Raw genomic sequence first — 20,753 nt, forward strand, 5'->3', positions numbered from 1 at the left:
ATCTAAGGGGGATAACTCAGGCCTATTTCGCTCGTAAAACGAAGGCCTCATAACGGCATATCACTTTCACACTATTGTGAGCTTCCTACTTTCACTGTGAAAAAAAATGAGTGTATATTTTCAAACACAGATACTAACTAATTCTAAAATTGCGTTTTGTTTAGAAAAAGAAAGAAAGTGATTTTTGCGTGTACACTTCCCCTTTAACTTCTTTTGTATGGTATATGTTCACAGGGAAGATGTACACATTTGAAAGTTTTCCAGTACACGTGGCAAACTTGTCGAAAAGCACCAATGAAAACGATGTTGATCAAGTACTTGCAATGTTGCCCTCCCATCGTAGTGTGAGGTGACACCATATTCACTTCACCAACTCTTGTAGGCTTCCGAATCAATGTTGTCACATGCAACGCGTAATTCCATCGCCTCTTCTACAAATTACAGCAATTACACTAAGTTCGCTGCTCAAAAGCGCTAATGAAAAAGGTTATTAAGTTAAATATTTCAAGAAGAGTCTCAAGTCAACAGATCTTCTCACGACACTTCGGAGCACTTAGCGTCTCAAGACGAGCCATTCTTGCGAAATAACGTACGCAAATCTGCTCAAGATGGTGGAAGGAATCTCCACGGTGGAGCATATGTGCGTCTAGACGAAATACTCATAATTCAAACTCTACGAATGTTTTCACATAAACACAAGTTGATCAGACAAGTAAAGAGAGTCATCTTTTGCAATATATTCGGCAATTCTTCGACCCTCATGGAGAAATTTGGTTAATACGTATTGATTCAAGAATTGATTTTACAGCAGGGAAGCAAAGGGGATGGTGGTTGTAGAAACCACGGACTTAAAGCCACGCTTGTGTCAGGATCGTTTGGAGAAGTAACAAGGATTTCAACAACTTTCTGCAAAATCTACGCCAACAGGGGTAAGGGAAGTCCCTCGCTCAACACATCAATTGAACCTAACTGGATTAAACCCTTCCTGCATGTGCAGGACTATGACTGTCTCAGACATCTAAACATCGTAATGACCCCACACTTCACGAGCAGCATGGCCAAAGAGATCAGTGCCTTAAAGGTTCAGAGCCTTCCCTAAGCATCCCTTTCAGAGAGAAGCATTAGGGGCCGAGAGGTTTGCATTTGACAAAGACACTTGAAGATCACGCTGCAGGACATTCTCAGGATATTCCAAAATTCTTGAAAATACATCTGATGTATTGAGTCAGGGATCAAAATATTTGTCAAAGAGGCAGTTGAAAAATTAATCCATCGCTACTGAGGCGTAAATTCCCACTTTGTAAAAGTGGACTGGGGACAAGGGTTATTTTTAATGGTCCTCATGTGTTGGATGACCTTGAGACGCATTGATCACGCTTCTACATCACTCTCAAAATATAAATCATTTGTTATGTTGTCAGGATGGTCTTTCTTCCCTTCTCGTTTCGATCCCGTGTGCTCCGTTCCCTTACTATCATTCAGAAACGCCTGGGGAGCAAATATTATTGGGATTTCCAGTTGACCAGCTTGTAATGACCAATCTGTCTTCTCAGCCCAGTTGCCACTAAACACGAAACAAGAACAGTTTTGGGGACATATTTTTTTCTTGGAATGAAATGAAATTTCCAGTATTGGGGAAACATTATTTTTCTTGGAATCAAAACAAACTTCCATTTATGGGTATACTTTTTTCTCTCCAGTTTTGGGAACATTTTTTTCTTGGAATAAAAATAAATTTCCAGTTTTGGGGACACATTTTTCTTGGAATCAAAATAAATTTCCAGTTCATAACTTATGATTATATCTCTAATATTCACTTAACTCCAAAAACATGAGAAGGCCATTAGATACTGTGGTTTGTATTTTTTTATGATTTGAATGTGTTGATTCTATTTCATTTATATTCTTATTGACGGCACCTGAAAGGAAGTTGTTCTAACAATTTCAACATATGCCTCTTTTTTCTTAGTTCACATGAGTTTTTTACAGTATCTATGGTAATAGCTATATCGTTAAATACAGCAGTGCTCATTCATTCCTTAACAACAAAATATAGCTGGAAGTCCTTTCTAAATATATACAAACCAAAGAATAGACATAAATGGACCAGGATTATCTGACATTTGGAAGCCATTCCCTGGATCAGCGTAATCCAAGTTCTGATATTTTCTCCAAACTTGTTGAGCCAAAGACAGCCTTATCTCTACATTGGGTATTCCGAAAACATTCTTGTTGGAAACAAATTTTGAGTGGGAATAGTTTGATCTTGACTACCACATTACCAAGTCATAAGGTTACAACATCGTTCTCTGCAAATATTCCAGCTTTATGACGGTAGCCTGTAAATAATCGAGTCTGGACCAGACAATCCAGTGATTGATGTTGTGGCCAATGATTGAGCCACTGAGCCTGACCACCAAATCAATTTGGCTGCCTCTTACGACATGCAGAGGTTGCTGGGGGCCATGTTACGTTGATAGGCATGTGAACCATATCAGTGCCAGGATTCCCCAACTACTACTACCACATCAGTGCCAGGATTCCCCAACTACTACCAGACCACATCAGTGCCAGGATTCCCCAACGGCTACTACCACATCAGTGCCAGGATTCCCCAACTACTACCAGACCACATCAGTGCCAGGATTCCCCAACTGCTACTACCAGACCACATCAGTGCCAGGATTCCCCAACTGCTACTACCATATCAGTGCCAGGATTCCCCAACTACTACCAGACCACATCAGTGCCAGGATTCCCCAACTGCTACTACCATATCAGTGCCAGGATTCACCAATTACTACTAGCACATAAGTGCCAGGATTCCCCAACTACTACTACCACATCAGTGCCAGGATTCCCCAACTGCTACTACCATATCAGTGCCAGGATTATCCAACTACTACTACCATATCAGTGCCAGGATTCCCCAACTACTACTAGACAACATCAGTGCCAGGATTCCCCAACTACTACTACCAGACAACATCAGTGCCAGGATTCCCCAACCGCTACTGCCATATCAATGCCAGGATTCCCCAACTGCTACTACCACATCAGTGCCAGGATTCCCCAACTGCTGCTAGACCACATCAGTGCCAGGATTCCTCAACTGCTACTACCATATCAGTGCCAGGATTCCCCAACTGCTACTACCATATCAGTGCCAGGATTCCCCAACTGCTACTACCACCACATCAGTGCCAGGATTCCCCAACTACTACTACCACATCAGTGCCAGGATTCCCCAACTACTACCACCACATCAGTGCCAGGATTCCCTAACTACTACTACCACATCAGTGCCAGGATTCCCCAACTGCTACTACCATATCAGTGCCAGGATTCCCCAACTGCTACTACCACATCAGTGCCAGGATTCCCCAACTGCTACCTCCAAATCAGTGCCAGGATTCCCCAACTGCTACTACCATATCAGTGCCAGGATTCCCCAACTACTACTAGACCACATCAGTGCCAGGATTCCCCAACTACTACTACCAGACAACATCAGTGCCAGGATTCCCCAACCGCTACTACCATATCAATGCCAGGATTCCCCAACTACTACTACCACATCAGTGCCAGGATTCCCTAACTACTACCACCACATCAGTGCCAGGATTCCCTAACTACTACTACCACATCAGTGCCAGGATTCCCCAACTACTACTACCACATCAGTGCCAGGATTTCCCAACTGCTACTACCATATCAGTGCCAGGATTCCCCAACTGCTACTACCACATCAGTGCAAGGATTCCCCAACTGCTGCTAGACCACATCAGTGCCAGGATTCCCAAACTGCTGCTAGACCACATCAGTGCCAGGATTCCCCAACTACTACTACCACATCAGTGCCAGGATTCCCCAACTGCTACTACCATATCAGTGCCAAGATTTCCCAACTGCTACTACCAGACCACATCAGTGCCAGGATTCCCCAACTACTACTACCATATCAGTGCCAGGATTCCCCAACTGCTACCACCATATCAGTGCCAGGATTCCCCAACTGCTACTACCACATCAGTGCCAGGATTCCCCAACTACTACTACCAGACCACATCAGTGCCAGGATTCCCCAACTGCTACTACCATATCAGTGCCAGGATTCCCCAACTACTACTACCATATCAGTGCCAGGATTCCCCAACTACTACTAGACCACATCAGTGCCAGGATTCCCCAACTACTACTACCAGACAACATCAGTGCCAGGATTCCCCAACCGCTACTACCATATCAGTGCCAGGATTCCCCAACTGCTACTACCACATCAGTGCCAGGATTCCCGTACTGCTGCTAGACCACATCAGTGCCAGGATTCCCCAACTGCTACTACCATATCAGTGCCAGGATTCCCCAACTGCTACTACCACATCAGTGCCAGGATTCCCCAACTACTACTACCACATCAGTGCCAGGATTCCCCAACTACTACCACCACATCGGAGCCAGGATTCCCCAACTACTACTACCACATCAGTGCCAGGATTCCCCAACTACTACTACCACATCAGTGCCAGGATTCCCCAACTGCTACTACCATATCAGTGCCAGGATTCACCAACTGCTACTACCATATCAGTGCCAGGATTTCCCAACTGCTACTACCAGACCACATCAGTGCCAGGATTCCCCAACTACTACTACCATATCAGTGCCAGGATTTCCCAACTGCTACCACCATATCAGTGCCAGGATTCCCCAACTGCTACTACCACATCAGTGCCAGGATTCCCCAACTACTACTACCAGACCACATCAGTGCCAGGATTCCCCAACTGCTACTACCAGACCACATCAGTGCAAGGATTCCCCAACCACTACTACCATATCAGTGCCAGAATTCCCCAACTGCTACTACCAGACCACATCAGTGACAGGATTCCCAAACTGCTACTACCATATCAGTGCCAGGATTCCCCAACCGCTAGACCACATCAGTGCAAGGATTCCCCAACCACTACTACCATATCAGTGCCAGAATTCCCCAACTGCTACTACCAGGCCACATCAGTGCCAGGATTCCCCAACTGCTGCTAGACCACATCAGTGCCAGGATTTCCCCAACTGCTACTACCAGACCACATCAGTGCCAGGATTCCCCAACTACTACTACCATATCAGTGCCAGGATTCCCCAACTACTACTAGACCACATCAGTGCCAGGATTCCCAAACTGCTACTACCATATCAGTGCCAGGATTCCCCAACCGCTACTACCATATCAGTGCCAGGATTCCCCAACTACTACTACCATATCAGTGCCAGGATTCCCCAACTACTACTAGACCACATCAGTGCCAGGATTCCCCAACTACTACTACCATATCAGTGCCAGGATTCCCCAACTACTACTAGACCACATCAGTGCCAGGATTCCCCAACCGCTACTACCATATCAGTGCCAGGGTTCCCCAACTGCTACTACCAGACCACATCAGTGCCAGGATTCCCCAACCGCTAGACCACATCAGTGCAAGGATTCCCCAACTTCTGGTGTTGAGACCATCCTAATTACCTGATACAAAGCGGTCCAACTGGGGACTGATTCCCACACTCTGTGTAACACAACAGCACTTTCAGCCATTTAGAAAAGAAAAAGAACCTGCTTCTTTATTGATACACGGCAAAAGAGGCAGCGCAAACTCTCTGTGCAATTAAACCCCTCAGAAAATCTATCCATCAAACACCACGAATAGAATCACTTCGAGTCAAAAACATCTCTGACTTCCACATAAAAGCAACACCAGTCTCATGAACATGTATACAATTTCTCAACGATTGATTTCTCTAATCACTCTGCAGCAATTCACACGCAAGAATTGCCTATCAATGGCCGCTGTCCTCACATACAGATTACAAAACTTTTGACAGCGGATTTCACCACATCAAGATGGAAACTGGGTGTCCTGCAAGGGTCAACTTATTAATCATCATTAGCGAGATGAAAGACACACTATCGACAATTATAACAAGGTTCAACATTGGATGAAATCATAATTTTTCTTAATTATCAGTCAGGGACGTTTCATCAAGTCATGGTTATCAGCAGGAAGCATATCGTGAACGCCATTACTGCTTGCATCTCCCATTAGCCACGTTTATGTGTTTATCATAAACACGCTGCTTCATCGGTTTGGGATAATATACAACAGTGGATGGGTTTGGTTTTCACAGGTAATTATTTCTCAAGGCCACAATCTGCATCCGTCACATTGCCTATTATTGTCAACAAATTCACAGCTAAACGAATGTAACCCTCAATTGTCGGGCACTCATATGTACATGATTTGTGTTTCTTTCTTGTCTAATGTCACACTCCACAATATTCCAGCTATGTGATGCGGTCTGTAAATTATCGACTTTGGACCAGATAAACCAGTTATTGACATCTTGATCAACGCAATTGGGATACAATGACATGCATCAACTAAGTCAGCGAGTCTGACCACCCGATCCCGTGAGTCACCTCTTACGACAAGCACAGTCGTCTGTTAGGCAAGCATAGGTTGCTGAAGACCTATTCTAACCCGCATCTTCATCTTGTTTGCAAACTCCCCATTGACAAATCCCCGGTGTACATACATACACAAATGTACAGTCAATGTTTACAACACTACACTACTGATACAACAGGTTCTTATTCCATAGTCACTAGAAATGTATCATGTGCAAAGTAGAAAAATGTTGCTAAAATTTACTAATTTTTTACGTACCTTACTAAATATTTAGAGGCATTTTGCTTCTTACTACACTAACATTAAATTCAAGTCGTGACAAGAGCCATGCCCTGACTCACAAAGCAGTCTTAGTGTAAAGATGATCTTAACCCCATTCTTTAACATAGCCATACAGTAGTTGTAGAACTAACACTGCTTTGTGGACATGGGATTCCAACACATATTCTTTAACATAGACGCATGATGGCTGTACAGCGTGGATCCCTCTGTGAAAGGTCCGAAAGTCAGAAACGACTATCAACTTTCGGTATCATCAGTGACAGAAATTGGCACTCGTCCTATAGTCCTTACCAAACTGCCCATTAGTTAAGGTATCATAAGGACCAGTAGAAATTCGTCATTTTAAAGTGTTTTGCTAGGCGTTATTATCAGGACTGGTGGATTAAAACTGTTAGTTTCTATCACTGATCAGTTGTCAGCCAACAGTCGAATAGTTGCATATCTTGCCTGCCATGAAATGGTTCAGAGGCTTGAAACACCAACCAACCCTGAGTCTACTTTTCGTGACACCAACAAAAGACCCATGGTGGACACCCAACTCAATTACGAGGCTGTGTTGACTTAGATCGTTATCATATCTTGATTATTGATAGTCAACTGCAAGCAAATACTCCTAATTTCCCATGAGCATATTCACAATGAAACCTAAGTTTAGATACATGCAAACAACATTATTTTTTCGTGTTCATAGCATTATCATTCTGTCATAGAAAAATATCTTTGTTATTACTCAGTTACTTGCAAAAACAAGATGCAAATATGTAAACATGAGAAAATTCTTTATTAATCAAGAGCTATCAGACTTGAAAGTAGGCCATCAGTATGTCAAACACAAAGCGTGTATCGGAACCTACAAACATACCGCAATATAAACTTTAAACCATGTTTGATAATCTTGTTCAATTTTGCAAATGGCACAAGTCGTATTTATTCAACAAATAGGCCGTAAATATCTGTACCCATTTTTCAATCTTCGGCACCAAGCAAGTACGAGAAATAACGCACAGAAGTCAGAAACCATCCTCTGTGACTATGACGTGTTTCGTCTCTTACCGGACATGTATCATGGATATACCAGTACAGTCTTGCAGTGTCTGATATGCCTGCTTGCCTGCCTGCCCATGGCTGGTCATTTTTCTGTCTGGCTGCAAGAGATTTTCCCCCGCCTGTCTGACTGTCAGGCAGATAATACAAATGTATTCATTTTTTACGGCGTACATTCTCTGGTAATTGTTTGCATTATTGAAACTAAATCATGATGCGATTTGTCTCTTATTTTTGGTGATTTTTTAATATTCATGTTGCCAGAATGCGGGCAGGTAACTTTGATTTGTTTGTTTGTTGTTTAACGCCGCACAGTCTGTAAATAATCGAGACTGGACCAGACAATCTAGTGATTGACGCAATGGGGATCGATGACATGCATCAACCAACTCAGCGAGCCAGACCACCCAATCCCGTTAGTTGCGTTTTACTGCAAGCATTGGTTGCTGAAGACCTATTCTACCCTGGATCTTCATGGGTCAGGTTACTTTGAAGATGGGCAGACAACACTTATGGGTCACTTGCCCGACTGTCTTTTGGGTCTTAAAATTATTTCCAACACTGCAGTCATGTCAGTACTTACCTGCAACAGTTTTAATGGAATAACATGAAAGGGACAAAGGAATGTCAACATGTTGATCATCCAGTCAACAGTCAAGGCATTCAACCAATAATTACTGGTCAACGGGACATGAAAACTTGCCAACATACATTACCTTTATTTCCCTTGACTAGCTCGATCTCCACCACATTTTCAATGTTTGCCTTCAGCCTCTTCACCAGCTGTGCAGAAAACAAACAAATACTAGAGAAGCATTCCATGTGATTGAGTGAGTGAGTGAGTGAGTTGGGTTTACGCCACTTTTAACAGTATTTCAGTTATATCACGGCGTGTCAGCTTAATGTGGGAGGAAAGCCCGAAGTGATGCGAGTCTCAGTTTACCACTTCGGTGAAACCCATGAGCATGGGTATGATGCTGACAAACCTAGAAACATAATCAGGGCAAACCGGTATTCGAACCCACATTCATAGGTTTCTGGCATGCCCAAGGGATGCAACTCTGCACAGCCAATCACGCCGCCTTAGACGACTGGCTCCCGAGTGAGTGAGTGAGTGAGTGAGTGAGTGAGATTGGTTTAGCACCGCTTTGAACAGTATTCCAGTTATATCACGGCGTGTCAGCTTAATGGGGGAGTAAAGGCCGAAGTGATGCAGGTCTCAGACGTTGACCACTTTGGTGAAACCCAACAAGCACAGGCATGGTGCTGACAAAAACTGAGAAATCTGAAGCAGGCAATAATGTGCAATTAAGCATTAAAGCCCCTTCCCCTTGATTGGTTCTGTTATCAGTGAAACACAAGCCATCTCTACAAAGCCAGAGTGAGTGAATGTGGTTTTATGCCACTTTTAGCAATATTCCAGCAATATCACAGCGGTGGACACCAGAAATGGGCTTCACACATTGTACCCTTGAGGGGAATTGAACCCCTGTGTTTGGCGACTGATTCAACTACAAGGTTATCCCACCCCCCCTACAAAGCCAGAACATCAGTTATCCAAATACAGTGTTCCCTAGCTATTGCACCTTTCAGTATAGCCCTAACTCTGTTATAGCACACGCTGTAACGCATGGTTCCTAAAATTCATCAACATTTTTAATAAATTCAAGTTTTACACTGACACTATACTTTTTGCCCATCACAAAAAACATTACGAGCTGATCACTGCGACACCAGAAATACCAATCAACAAATTGGAACTGAAGTCAGCAATTTAATCCTATTATTACATTATGAAAGTGGATGACTGGTTTGTTAAATCTTTATTAGAAATAATAATAACTTTTTCAATATAATTAAAACGTTTTTCATCTTATATTTTTGAATTTCTGCGAGTTCCGGCACATGTCTTGCAGTCCGACTTCGCAGTGTTTTTTGCCTTTCAATTCCTTGTTTGGCTTATCTGTGGGTCATATCATTTTCTCTCGTATTTCAATGGTCAAGATAGCACCTCGGCTTATCTACGGGGTCGGCTTATCCACAGTCATATACGGTACACTACCTGGTCAATAAAAAAGTGTTCATTGTATATCTTGACTTTTGTAACATATTTCATGAATTTTATTCAAATTTCATTCAATATTGTTTACATTATTTTCCGTGAAATCATGTGTAAAGTGATCGGCAGATCGCATAACTCACCATTATTTACAGCAACCACTGTCAGATTACCGCTATCGACGCCTTGACACAAACTTTAGTTGACAGAGAATGGATACCTTGATAATAAATGCCATACTTTGACTTGTTACACGTCATATTTATTCTAATTTGCCAGCTATTTGCAAAAGCGTGAGCCTTGACAGTGACCAGTCAAATTGTTCCATATGTAAAATAACATCCGGCAATTGCGATCAGCTGTACCAAAGTGCTACACTTATGGTTATTATTATTTTTTGCAACTAAAATAACACAATAGTTTAAGATACAAGTATTCCGATCATTGCATCAAAATTCTTTAAAATTATATCATTGGGTAACTTGGTGTTTCGGGCCCAGTTTACGAGACAATACACACGGGAATCTTAATCTCTGCATCTAAAACAATAACAATGCCTAGCAGAATAGAAAATACAACTTAAATGGTAAACCATCATGACAACTGACACTTAATCTCAATGTTTTACTGACCAAGTTTGTTATACCTGTTCGTTCACCTGAATTTGTTGAAAGGATACTGAGTATTTTCTTCTTAACATAAAACAAGATAAGTGTCTTTTTACACTGTGAATCACACATCAAAATCTACGATATTCTAATCTTTTTTTCAAACTCTGAAACCTAGATTGTGTCAGGTAGGCAGAGCAAGCATGTACTGCTGTGTTGCTCATCTACCCCCAAAGACTTCACCTCAGCTAAACCGCTGATCGTCTATAAATCACACATTAAAATCTACTATTTTATAATCTGTTTAAAAACTCTGAAACGTGCAGCGTAGATTGTGTTAGGTAGGCAGAGCAAGAGTGTACTGTTGTGTTGGTCATCTGCCCCTACGACTCCACCTCGGCTAAACCGTTGATCATCTATAACGCTCTTCAAATATTTGGACCCCCTGGTAGTATTGTAATGAAGGATCATCGCAGCAAGAACTGGGAAATGTTTAAATAAAACTTATTTCTGACATTTGCTGCATACTTTGGCACGAATGTCAGTCTCTGAGAAGTTTAAATAAATCCCGGTCCGAACAGTACTGTCTTCATTAACAAGGTTTCATTCGAATTAATTATTTGGACATTTTGGTCATGTTACATCCAAATGTCTTTGGTAGGCGTTTCAGAAACACCTGCTTGAGTTCCCACTCACCAGCACGACTCGGGATCCGGCTTGCTTCAGGGCATCCACTGCTTCGGCGTGGGTGCAGTTGGAGACGTCAACATCGCTCACTTTCACGATGATGTCGTTGATCCTGAAACAAACAAAACCCGGTGAAACATGGCCAGCATACAAACATCTAAATGCATAACCATGTCTTTTGTTCTTGAATCTAAAACCAATCAAATGTCTTGTGCTGTATAAATAATATCTATTGATTTGTGGAAGGGATATATTTTCTCAGGATGTTTGGAAGGATAAATTTGTCAAACTTTGTAACATATATCTGATGTATTCCTGTCCAGATTTGTTAAGTAACTAGTTTCCTTCAAACCACCTCTGTAGACAAACACTACTTCAACGGTTGATACTTTGCAAGTAAAAAGATAAATCGTCACAGAAAATCTATATTCCGAAGTTTGAAGCAACTACTGAGAGACTATGTATGAAACATAGAATCAGTGATGGAAATAACAGTGAGTGTGAGTGTATGGTTTTACGCCGCTTGTAGCAATATTCCAGCAATATCATGGCAAGGGACACCAGAAATGGGCTTCACACATTGTACCCATGTCGGGAATCGAACCCGGGTCTCTGGCGTGACGAGTGAACGCTTTAACCACTAGGCTACCCAACCGCCCCCTGGAAATAAGAGGGGGGTCTTGGGATCCTTGTGGAGTGGTCCAATAGTATTTGGATCTCAATCTCACTTTTACATTTTGGCTATAACAAGGACCCCTAGACTATAACAAGGACCCCTAGACTATGACAAGGACCCCTTGACTTTCATGCTTTTATTCCAACAGTGTAGCATCCAGATCAGACCTCTTGTTAATGATTCAGTCACAAGAGAAAGTGATGCATTAGTCACCACAGCAGGAAACGCTGGAGAATAACCAGTCTTGACTTTCTCTTGGGCATACAAGGCAAAATAGTGGTTATTGTATAAGAATGGATCACTGAAAATCAGACACGACACCAGGTGGTTGCATGCCACGGCGGGGGACACCAGAAATGGGCTTCACACATTGTACCCATGTCGGGAATCGAACCCGGGTCTTCAGCGTGACGAGCGAACGCTTTAACCACAAGGCTACCTGACAGTCCCAAACGTTGAAGAAACATGCTTTTTTTTGGCAACACATTTGGGGTCAGTTTTATGAAAACTCTGTCCAAAAAATTGTTAAATTTAGATTAAGGCAGCCGTTCCCACGAGTTCATAAGTGAGAATCTCAAACATTGTATTCGTATCAAACATTCAATTTAAGGCTGAATCCAATATTGTATTCATATATATACTGAACCCTAAATGTTGTGAATCCAACACTGTATTCTATTACACATAAATTTTCAGACTGAATCCAACATTGTATTCAAACAACATTCATTATCACACTGAATCCAACACTGTATTCTATTACACATAAATTTTCAGACTGAATCCAACATTGTATTCAAACAACACATTCATTATCACACTGAATTCAACATTGTATTCTATTACACATAAATTTTCAGACTGAATCCAACATTGTATTCAAACAACACATTCATTTTCACACTGAATCCAACATAGTATTCAAATAACACATTCATTTTCATACTGAATCCAACATTGTATTCTCATCACACATTCATTTACAGACTGAATCCAACATTGTATTCATATCACACATTCATTTACAGACTGAATCCAATATTGTATTCATATCACACATTCATTATCACACTGAATCCAACATTGTATTCAAACAACACATTCATTTTCACACTGAATCCAACATTGTATTCATATCACACATTCATTATCAGACTGAATCCAACATTGCATTCATATCACACATTTATTTCAATACTGAATCCAACATTGTATTCTTATCACACATTCATTTACAGACTGAATCCAACATTGTATTCATATCACACATTCATTTCAATACTGAATCCAACATTGTATTCTTATCACACATTCATTTACAGACTGAATCCAACATTGCATTCATATCACACATTCATTTCAATACTCAATACACTTTACCAATGCCTCATCTTCGTGTACACAGTCGGTACAGATTTAACAACTTTTATTCAGTACATTCAACACCGTATTTCTACAATTCAATCCATAGTTCGAAACAAAGTCATGAAAATCTGACAAAACTGATATCCAAGTACGCTGGAAACTATACTATCTGTGCCAAACTCACTAACCATTTTCAATAGCTTTCATTGGACTTCTATAGAAACCTCTAACACTTGTTTGAACATCAATAATCACAAAGTGACGTAAATTCCATGATATTTGTATTGGTGGGGAAGCGCTTAAGAAAACAAATGAATTCCCTTTTCACCAAAGTTCCGACTTTTTCAATATTTTCTACCAATCAATCTTCTTTATAACTGGCATGTTATGATAATTTGATACTCTTAAAAGCTTGGGTTGGCACCTACCATCGTTACTTGTGAAATTAACATTTTTCTATACAGAGCTGAAGGCATTACCCTTCATTAGGAGATAGCATTAGCACATAATCTCGACAAATAACACATGCTCCATGAATATAGATGGATGGCAATTAGGTTTTTCTCTATCCCAAAAACCAGAATCATATTGTATTTTCAACCAAGCGCATTTGACAGAAAGTAGGTTGAGACAGTAATCAGCTCCAAACACAGACATGCACACATGGCAGTGTTGTGGAGTATTACTTTTTGAACTTTTTGCATATACAGTCTTGTTAATCCCAGACTCATTAATTTGACAATTGGCTTTATCCGACACAAGTGATTGGCACCAAATAAATCAGTGCTATTTAGACCTCTTTCTCCGTCAGTCTCGCACTACGACATACCTAATTTGCAACAAATGGCAGAAACGAATTGCATTAGTTTCAAAATCACGACTTCCATTCCAGACTATGCTTTTAAAAGTATTTTGAATCGGTCATACAGCCGGTAACAGTAGTTCTGTGTTTAACTTTAGAGGTTGCATGATGAGAAAACATATTCTACAATCAATGTAACATAACAATATGAATATTTCATTTTTTATTTTTTATTACATTTATGTATCGTTATCTATCGTGTAGTTGTCCGATTTTCGATCACGAACGTTGATACAACTTAATTTCGTTTATCCGACATACTCCTTAATCCGACATAATCATATGTAACCAGCCATGTCGGATAAACGGGACTTGACTGTATGCAGCTTCAGTCATACAATGTCCCACATCCATGAATTATTCATGTCCATGCATATACAGATGGTTTTATTCCCGATGGTGCGAAATGTCAGTCTGCAACATTTCTGAGTTGACATACATTTACACTGGTATTTCTGGGATAAATGAAACATTAGGTCAAAAGCTCGAGTTTCAACCTCACAATATTCTTTATCCAAAAAAAGTTTATCTGAGTGAATATTGTATTTAAAAAGATTTCTCAAACTAAACATACTTTATCAAAACATTTATGCAAATAAATATACGTTTTCAAAAGGTTTATGCAAAAACAGATTCCTTATGTTAAGCGTTTTTTGTTAATGAATATATTGTACTTATCTAAGTCAATACTTTATCCCAAACATTTCTCTGAGAGCTGTCTTGAAACAATAATCATGTAGTCATGTTCTAAACAGGGTTATCTTGAAATAATAATAATATAGTGAGTGAGTGAGTGAGTGAGTGAGAGTGAGGCTGAAAGAGGGCTATTTGGATGGGCTCATAAATTAATATCTTATCATAATTTCCCCTTATTAATTAATATTCACAAAGAATATATCCAAAATATCCCCATACAACTAATAAATGTTCACAACAAACAGTATATCTAATATATTTCCCACTATTAAAAATTCACAAATAATATATCCAATATATGTCCCCACCACTAATCAATGTTTAAAACAAAGAATATATCCCAAATATCTCCCCACTATTAATAATTTTTTTCAAACAAAAAATATATTCAAAATATTTCAAAATCTCTAATTAATGTTTACAAAGAATACACCCAATAAAAGGTCCCCACTATTGATGAATGTTTACAACAAAGAATATATCCAAATATTTCCTGACTATTAATTAATATTCACAAAGAATGCGTCCAATATATCTCCCCACCACATTTAAATTAACATTCACAAACAAAGAATAAATCCAATATATCTCTCCACCACTAATTAATGTTTATAACAAAGAATATATCCAATATATTTCTTCACTATTAATTAACATTCACAAAGAATATATCCAATATATCTCCCAACCACTAATAAATGTTTACAACAAAGAATATATCCAATATATCTCCCCACCACAAATTAACATTCACAAAGAATATATCCAATATATTTCCCCACTATTAATTAACATTCACAAAGAATATATCCAATTATCTCCCCACCACTAATTAATATTCACAAAGAATATATCCAATATATTTCCCCACCACTAATTAACATTCACAAAGAATATATCCAATATATTTCCCCACTATTAATTAATATTCACAAAGAATATATCCAATATATCGCCCCACCACTAATTAACATTCACAAAGAATACATCCAATATATCTCCCCACCACTAATTAACATTCACAAAGAATATATCCAATATATTTCCCCACTATTAATTAACATTCACAAAGAATATATCCAATATATCTCCTCTCCACTAATTAAGGTTTACAACAAAGAATATATCCAATATATCTCCCCACCTCTAACTAATATTCACATTAAATATATCCAATATATTTCCCCACTATTAATTAACATTCACAAAGAGTACATCCAATATATCTCCTCACCACTAATTAATGTTTAAAACAAAGAATATACCCAATATATTTCCCCACTATTAATTAACATTCACAAACAGTATATCCAATATATCTCCCCACCACTATTTAATATTCACAAAGAGTACATCCAATATATCTCCTCACCACTAATTAATGTTTAAAACAAAGAATATACCCAATATATTTCCCCACTATTAATTAACATTCACAAACAGTATATCCAATATATCTCCCCACCACTATTTAATATTCACAAAGAATATATCCAATTCTCCCTCCCACTAATTAACATTTTACAAAGAATATATCCAATATATCTCCCCACCACTAATTAGTGTTTACAACAAAGAACATATCAATAAGAGTATATCCAATGTATTGCCCCACTGCTAATTAAATTCACATACAAAACGGGGCGCTATGAGAGAACGATTTGACACAGACCCGCTCTACGACTTGTACCTATTTCCTCATTCCCGTCCTCCCTGAAATAACGATGTACCACCTGCATCTCCATCAGGGCAGGGAGAACATCCAGAAACACCTCAAATCCTTGTCCACACCAACATGTTTGGATGTGAAGGAAAAATACCTAGAATGTCACAGATCATAAATATCTTCTGTTATGTTTTTACACAATCGAAGCATACCAGATCCATTTCAATATCACATACAGGCAGTGTTTGTCATTTTGATTCATAAAAATCAATGGGTTTTCGCAGAAAAAGACACAAACAATATAACTCCAATTAATCTGAAATAATTGATTAAATGAGAGAAGAATTAAATTCATGAGAAGATGTCAACCCCAAGCGCCCCCCCAGTCAATACAGCGATCTAACCTGCTCCTTCCTGCCTTGGACAGGGGTCAACCTTGTAGGACCATATCATTGAGATGTCGACAGAAAAGCTTTTACAATATCACAGTCTGTAGCAAAAAACACTGACACCTATATGAAGAGTGATTGAAGTTCTAGATTAAGTTTGGTTTTACACCACTTTTAGCAATATTCCAGCTATATCAGCGTGGGGGACAATATCACTGTAGGGGACACCAGAAACTGGTTTCAAACATTCTACCCATGAAGGGAAACCAACATAGACCCTTGGCATGATGAGCGAACATTTAACCAATAGGCTACCTCACCAACCCAATACATCGAAGAATTCGTTATCCAAATATAAATTGAATAACAGGCCGAGAAAGTGTTTCATCTATATTTTAACATTGTAAATAGAATCAGGTCTGTGAATAACATCTACCAAAAATATCCATAAATTAAGATGACAAATTTGAAATATTTATGATATAAGAGTCAGAAAGTCCAAAAACATTTAATACATTCTTCATTTAGAAATGGCAGCATCCCATGTGACAAGCCTGTTGAGTTGAAGTACATGCCATATTTGCATCAGGCTGATGCTAAGTACATTATTTGTTTTCGAGGCACATTTTCTTCAGCTAAAACAAAAGGTTTTGCCCGTGATGTTTTAATGAAAAAGTTTCATGAAAGGGCTTGATTCAGCATCGAACAACAGAGGCAACTGGTAACTATGGCATTAAAATCAATGGTAATACACCTCTAACGTAAAAAACATAATTCAGACAACAGTTATTGATATATAGCTTTTACAAATTCTGAAATGAACGCTAGTAGGATTGGTACTAAGCTATAAGTAACTATTGGTCCAATTGAAACAGAAATAATTGACAACACATGAACTAAAAAATAATAATTGTCAGATAACTTGCATGTAAGACTCAATGTCCTGGACACAGATGTCTGTCCACAAAGTCCAGATCTCCTGTATCATGGCATATCACATCTAACTTGGTTTTAAACTTACATCACTTCAAAAAAACTTTTACAACAAGTGAAAACAAGAAGAAACTTATGTGCAGCAAACAGATGTGTGTCAAGCTACAGGTGCTATGTGCAGACAGTTTTGTATATTACCTGTAGATGCGAACCTCATACAAACCAGGGTACATGGTCTTAATTTATGAAGCCTATCAACCACCCATCTGCAGCACATCATAGCAGTTGCCCACCAAGAAAGCCAAATACGATTTGATAGGCATTCCGAGTGGCACAAGTTCCCATAATTCCCTGGACAATTAAGAAACTTCTTCGAAGGAGGCTCGGCCAGAGTTGGATGGAGAAGAACGTGTGTTTCCACGAGGCCTGGACGTAGTGGTAAATTTAAATCAATTACACGCAGGAAAATCATAGACTGGCACTTTGCACATGTCAGCTCGGGTCGTCAAAGGCGCTGGAAATCTCGTGGGACAGGAATAATTCATGTGGCTACTCCAGCACTTAGTGTTTCTTCCCCAGCCTCCCTGTGAGGACGATGTCACTGACGCCTCCCCACCAACATCGCCAACAATTAACCCGCGGACAGTTTCCACTGGATACTTTTCCCATAATACAGAAGTCGACAAACCGACAAAAGTTGTCCGTTTCCGACCCGGACAATATGTGTTTCAGTCCCTGATACTATGGACGGTGTTAAAAAACATCTCTCCGTCGTGTTTGAAAGAAAATATGGATTTTGACACCTTGAATGTGACAGGGTGCAAAATAAGATTACATAAACAAGTATGCCGAGCAGGCCTATCAATGATTTATACATCCAGGATGGAAGCTTGGAGATGTCAGAGATACTCTCACCTTTACTATAATCAGGTTACAATTCTCTCGAGACGCCACACTGCCTATGAAGGACAATAAATGGAAAATGTTTTGTGTTTAGATAATGGTTTATAAATTAATCAAGCCATTCCAGCTTACGGACTTAAGAGGGGAAGCTATTGAGAAAAAGTATTTAAATAATAGAGAGAGATATGGGATTTTCCCGCTTAGTGTCTTAACACTTCTTGGTTCAATATCGTGATCATGAATGTTCTTATAAGGGCAGATAGTTGTTATTGAGCAGTATCTCTTGGGGCACATGGTCCAGATAAACTTGAGGATTGCTTTCAGGTATCTGGTCAATCTTTATGGAACAGATATTGGTAAGTTTTCAATGGAATGAATGCTAGCGCTGGTACATGGCCAAAGGGAGATGTATAATATTGCAAGATTGTGGCTGCTGGTGTATATATAGGCTCCTTTATCAATGTCTGTGAGCATGGGATCTACATACCAAAGAATTCTCACCACTTAGGTGCATATATTTCACTACTTGTCAGGAATTTTGGAAAATTGTCAAAGTTTATCAATGGTTTGGAAGATAGTCAATGATAATTTTTAAATTAATTTTTTGCTAAGGAGAAATTACTTTTCAAAGTTCAAAGATCACTGACAAAACAAACCTGAATTATAAAAAAAAGAAGAAGAAGACTTTTGAGAAAACATTGTTGGTCAGAGTGAAATGAAAAAAACCCTGAAGATTTATCATCACTGTTCATAAGAAATGGTGAATAAGACATACAAAAAAAGAAAGAAGAAAAAAATTATACAGACAAAAACACAATCAATGATCTTTTGATATCTTGCCATGTTAAAACTTGTTTTGTTTTTTCATTTTTTAGTAGCAGAACTAAAATAAATCTGGAAGTTGAAAAATAATTATTATTTTTTCATCTACCTACATTGAATTTTAGTCCAAAACATATGCATAACAATTAATAAAAAATAACAGGCCTGAGGAGAAATGCTTGTTACCAAATGTTTAATAAAGGTGGTAATTCACTGTTAACAAAATAGAAACATGCCAAGACAGACAGAATGAAAAAGATAAAATATCAAGCTCAAATTACAAAGACAAAATTGCTTTTGACAATCAGTAAAAGTGTCAGTCAAATGCAGTTTGTCACCCCATGTTTCTAGGTATCAAATCAGATTTTGAGGTGGCATTTTGCTACTGACTAATGTTCAGTCTTGTTGACGCAATTAACAATACCAGAAACTGAAAAATGAATGGGAGTGTTTGCGATCTGCTTGGTTGAAAAATGTGTTGAACTGGATTGAAACCTGGAATTCTTTTCACTGCTTATGAATACTCTTCTTGATTAGTATATTTTTTCTCAGTCCAAAATTTTTTCCAAAAAAATGCCATTCGGCTTAGCAAGTACTTAAGAAAGTTACTGAGAATTTTTGTAGTTTCCAGTGTCCGTAAACATCACGTGTGTTTTGGTTTGTGAGTGTTATTGAGCACTCGATATCGACGTTGTTTACAACAGAAATGTCAAGGCATCAAATACTGAATTACACTCACAAACACATAATGTTTTTCTCCTTAACAAAATACAGGTGAGTTGAGATGAGGTGAGGTGAGGTGGGTATTAATGTCATGCTGAAGGTTATTTCACTCACATAACGACCTGCATGCATGCGTGTGAGTGGCTGCTTGTACTGGTCTGTATTTATGCCAGTGTTATAGTGGTAACACACTGAGATACCATGCTGCATAGATACCACACAGACACAGTAGCTGAGTGAGTGAGTGAGTGAGTGAGTGAGTGAGTGAGTGAGTGAGTGAGTGAGTGAGTGAGTGAGTGAGTGTGGTTTTACGCCACTGCACTGACTCCGAGCCAACCACTTCTTGTTTTAGCTTTTAATGCCGAGCTCCAGGCAGGGTAACAATAAGTAATCTTTTAAAGGGAAAGCTGATGAAGCAACAAAGTCTGATGAGGGTACTATCAGTGACGCCAGTCTGGCAATCTTGGCTAATCTGAGATTCGAACCCAGGCAACCTAGCAGTGCAACAATTTCTGTGCCTAACCCTCTGTGCCACCAATGACCCCTGGTTCAAGATTGACAGTCTTGGCTA

The 20,753-nt window shown here is 39.3% G+C and overlaps 1 protein-coding gene across 1 annotated transcript in view; it reads right to left on the reverse strand.

Annotated features, from left to right (window-relative positions):
- Positions 1–20,753, reverse strand: part of LOC139449122 (disks large homolog 1-like) — a 346,607-nt gene that overhangs the window by 121,595 nt on the left and 204,259 nt on the right. Inside the window, exons 8-9 of the mRNA XM_071230606.1 lie at positions 11,157–11,259; positions 8,510–8,576 (exon numbers count right to left, since the gene is read on the reverse strand). Coding sequence (XP_071086707.1) covers positions 8,510–8,576; positions 11,157–11,259 — 170 coding nt within the window. The remainder of the gene's footprint in view (positions 1–8,509; positions 8,577–11,156; positions 11,260–20,753) is intronic.

Source organism: Haliotis cracherodii, unplaced genomic scaffold (assembly GCF_022045235.1).
Source record: "Haliotis cracherodii isolate W230 unplaced genomic scaffold, xgHalCrac1.p SCAF_7, whole genome shotgun sequence".
NCBI lineage: Eukaryota > Metazoa > Mollusca > Gastropoda > Lepetellida > Haliotidae > Haliotis > Haliotis cracherodii.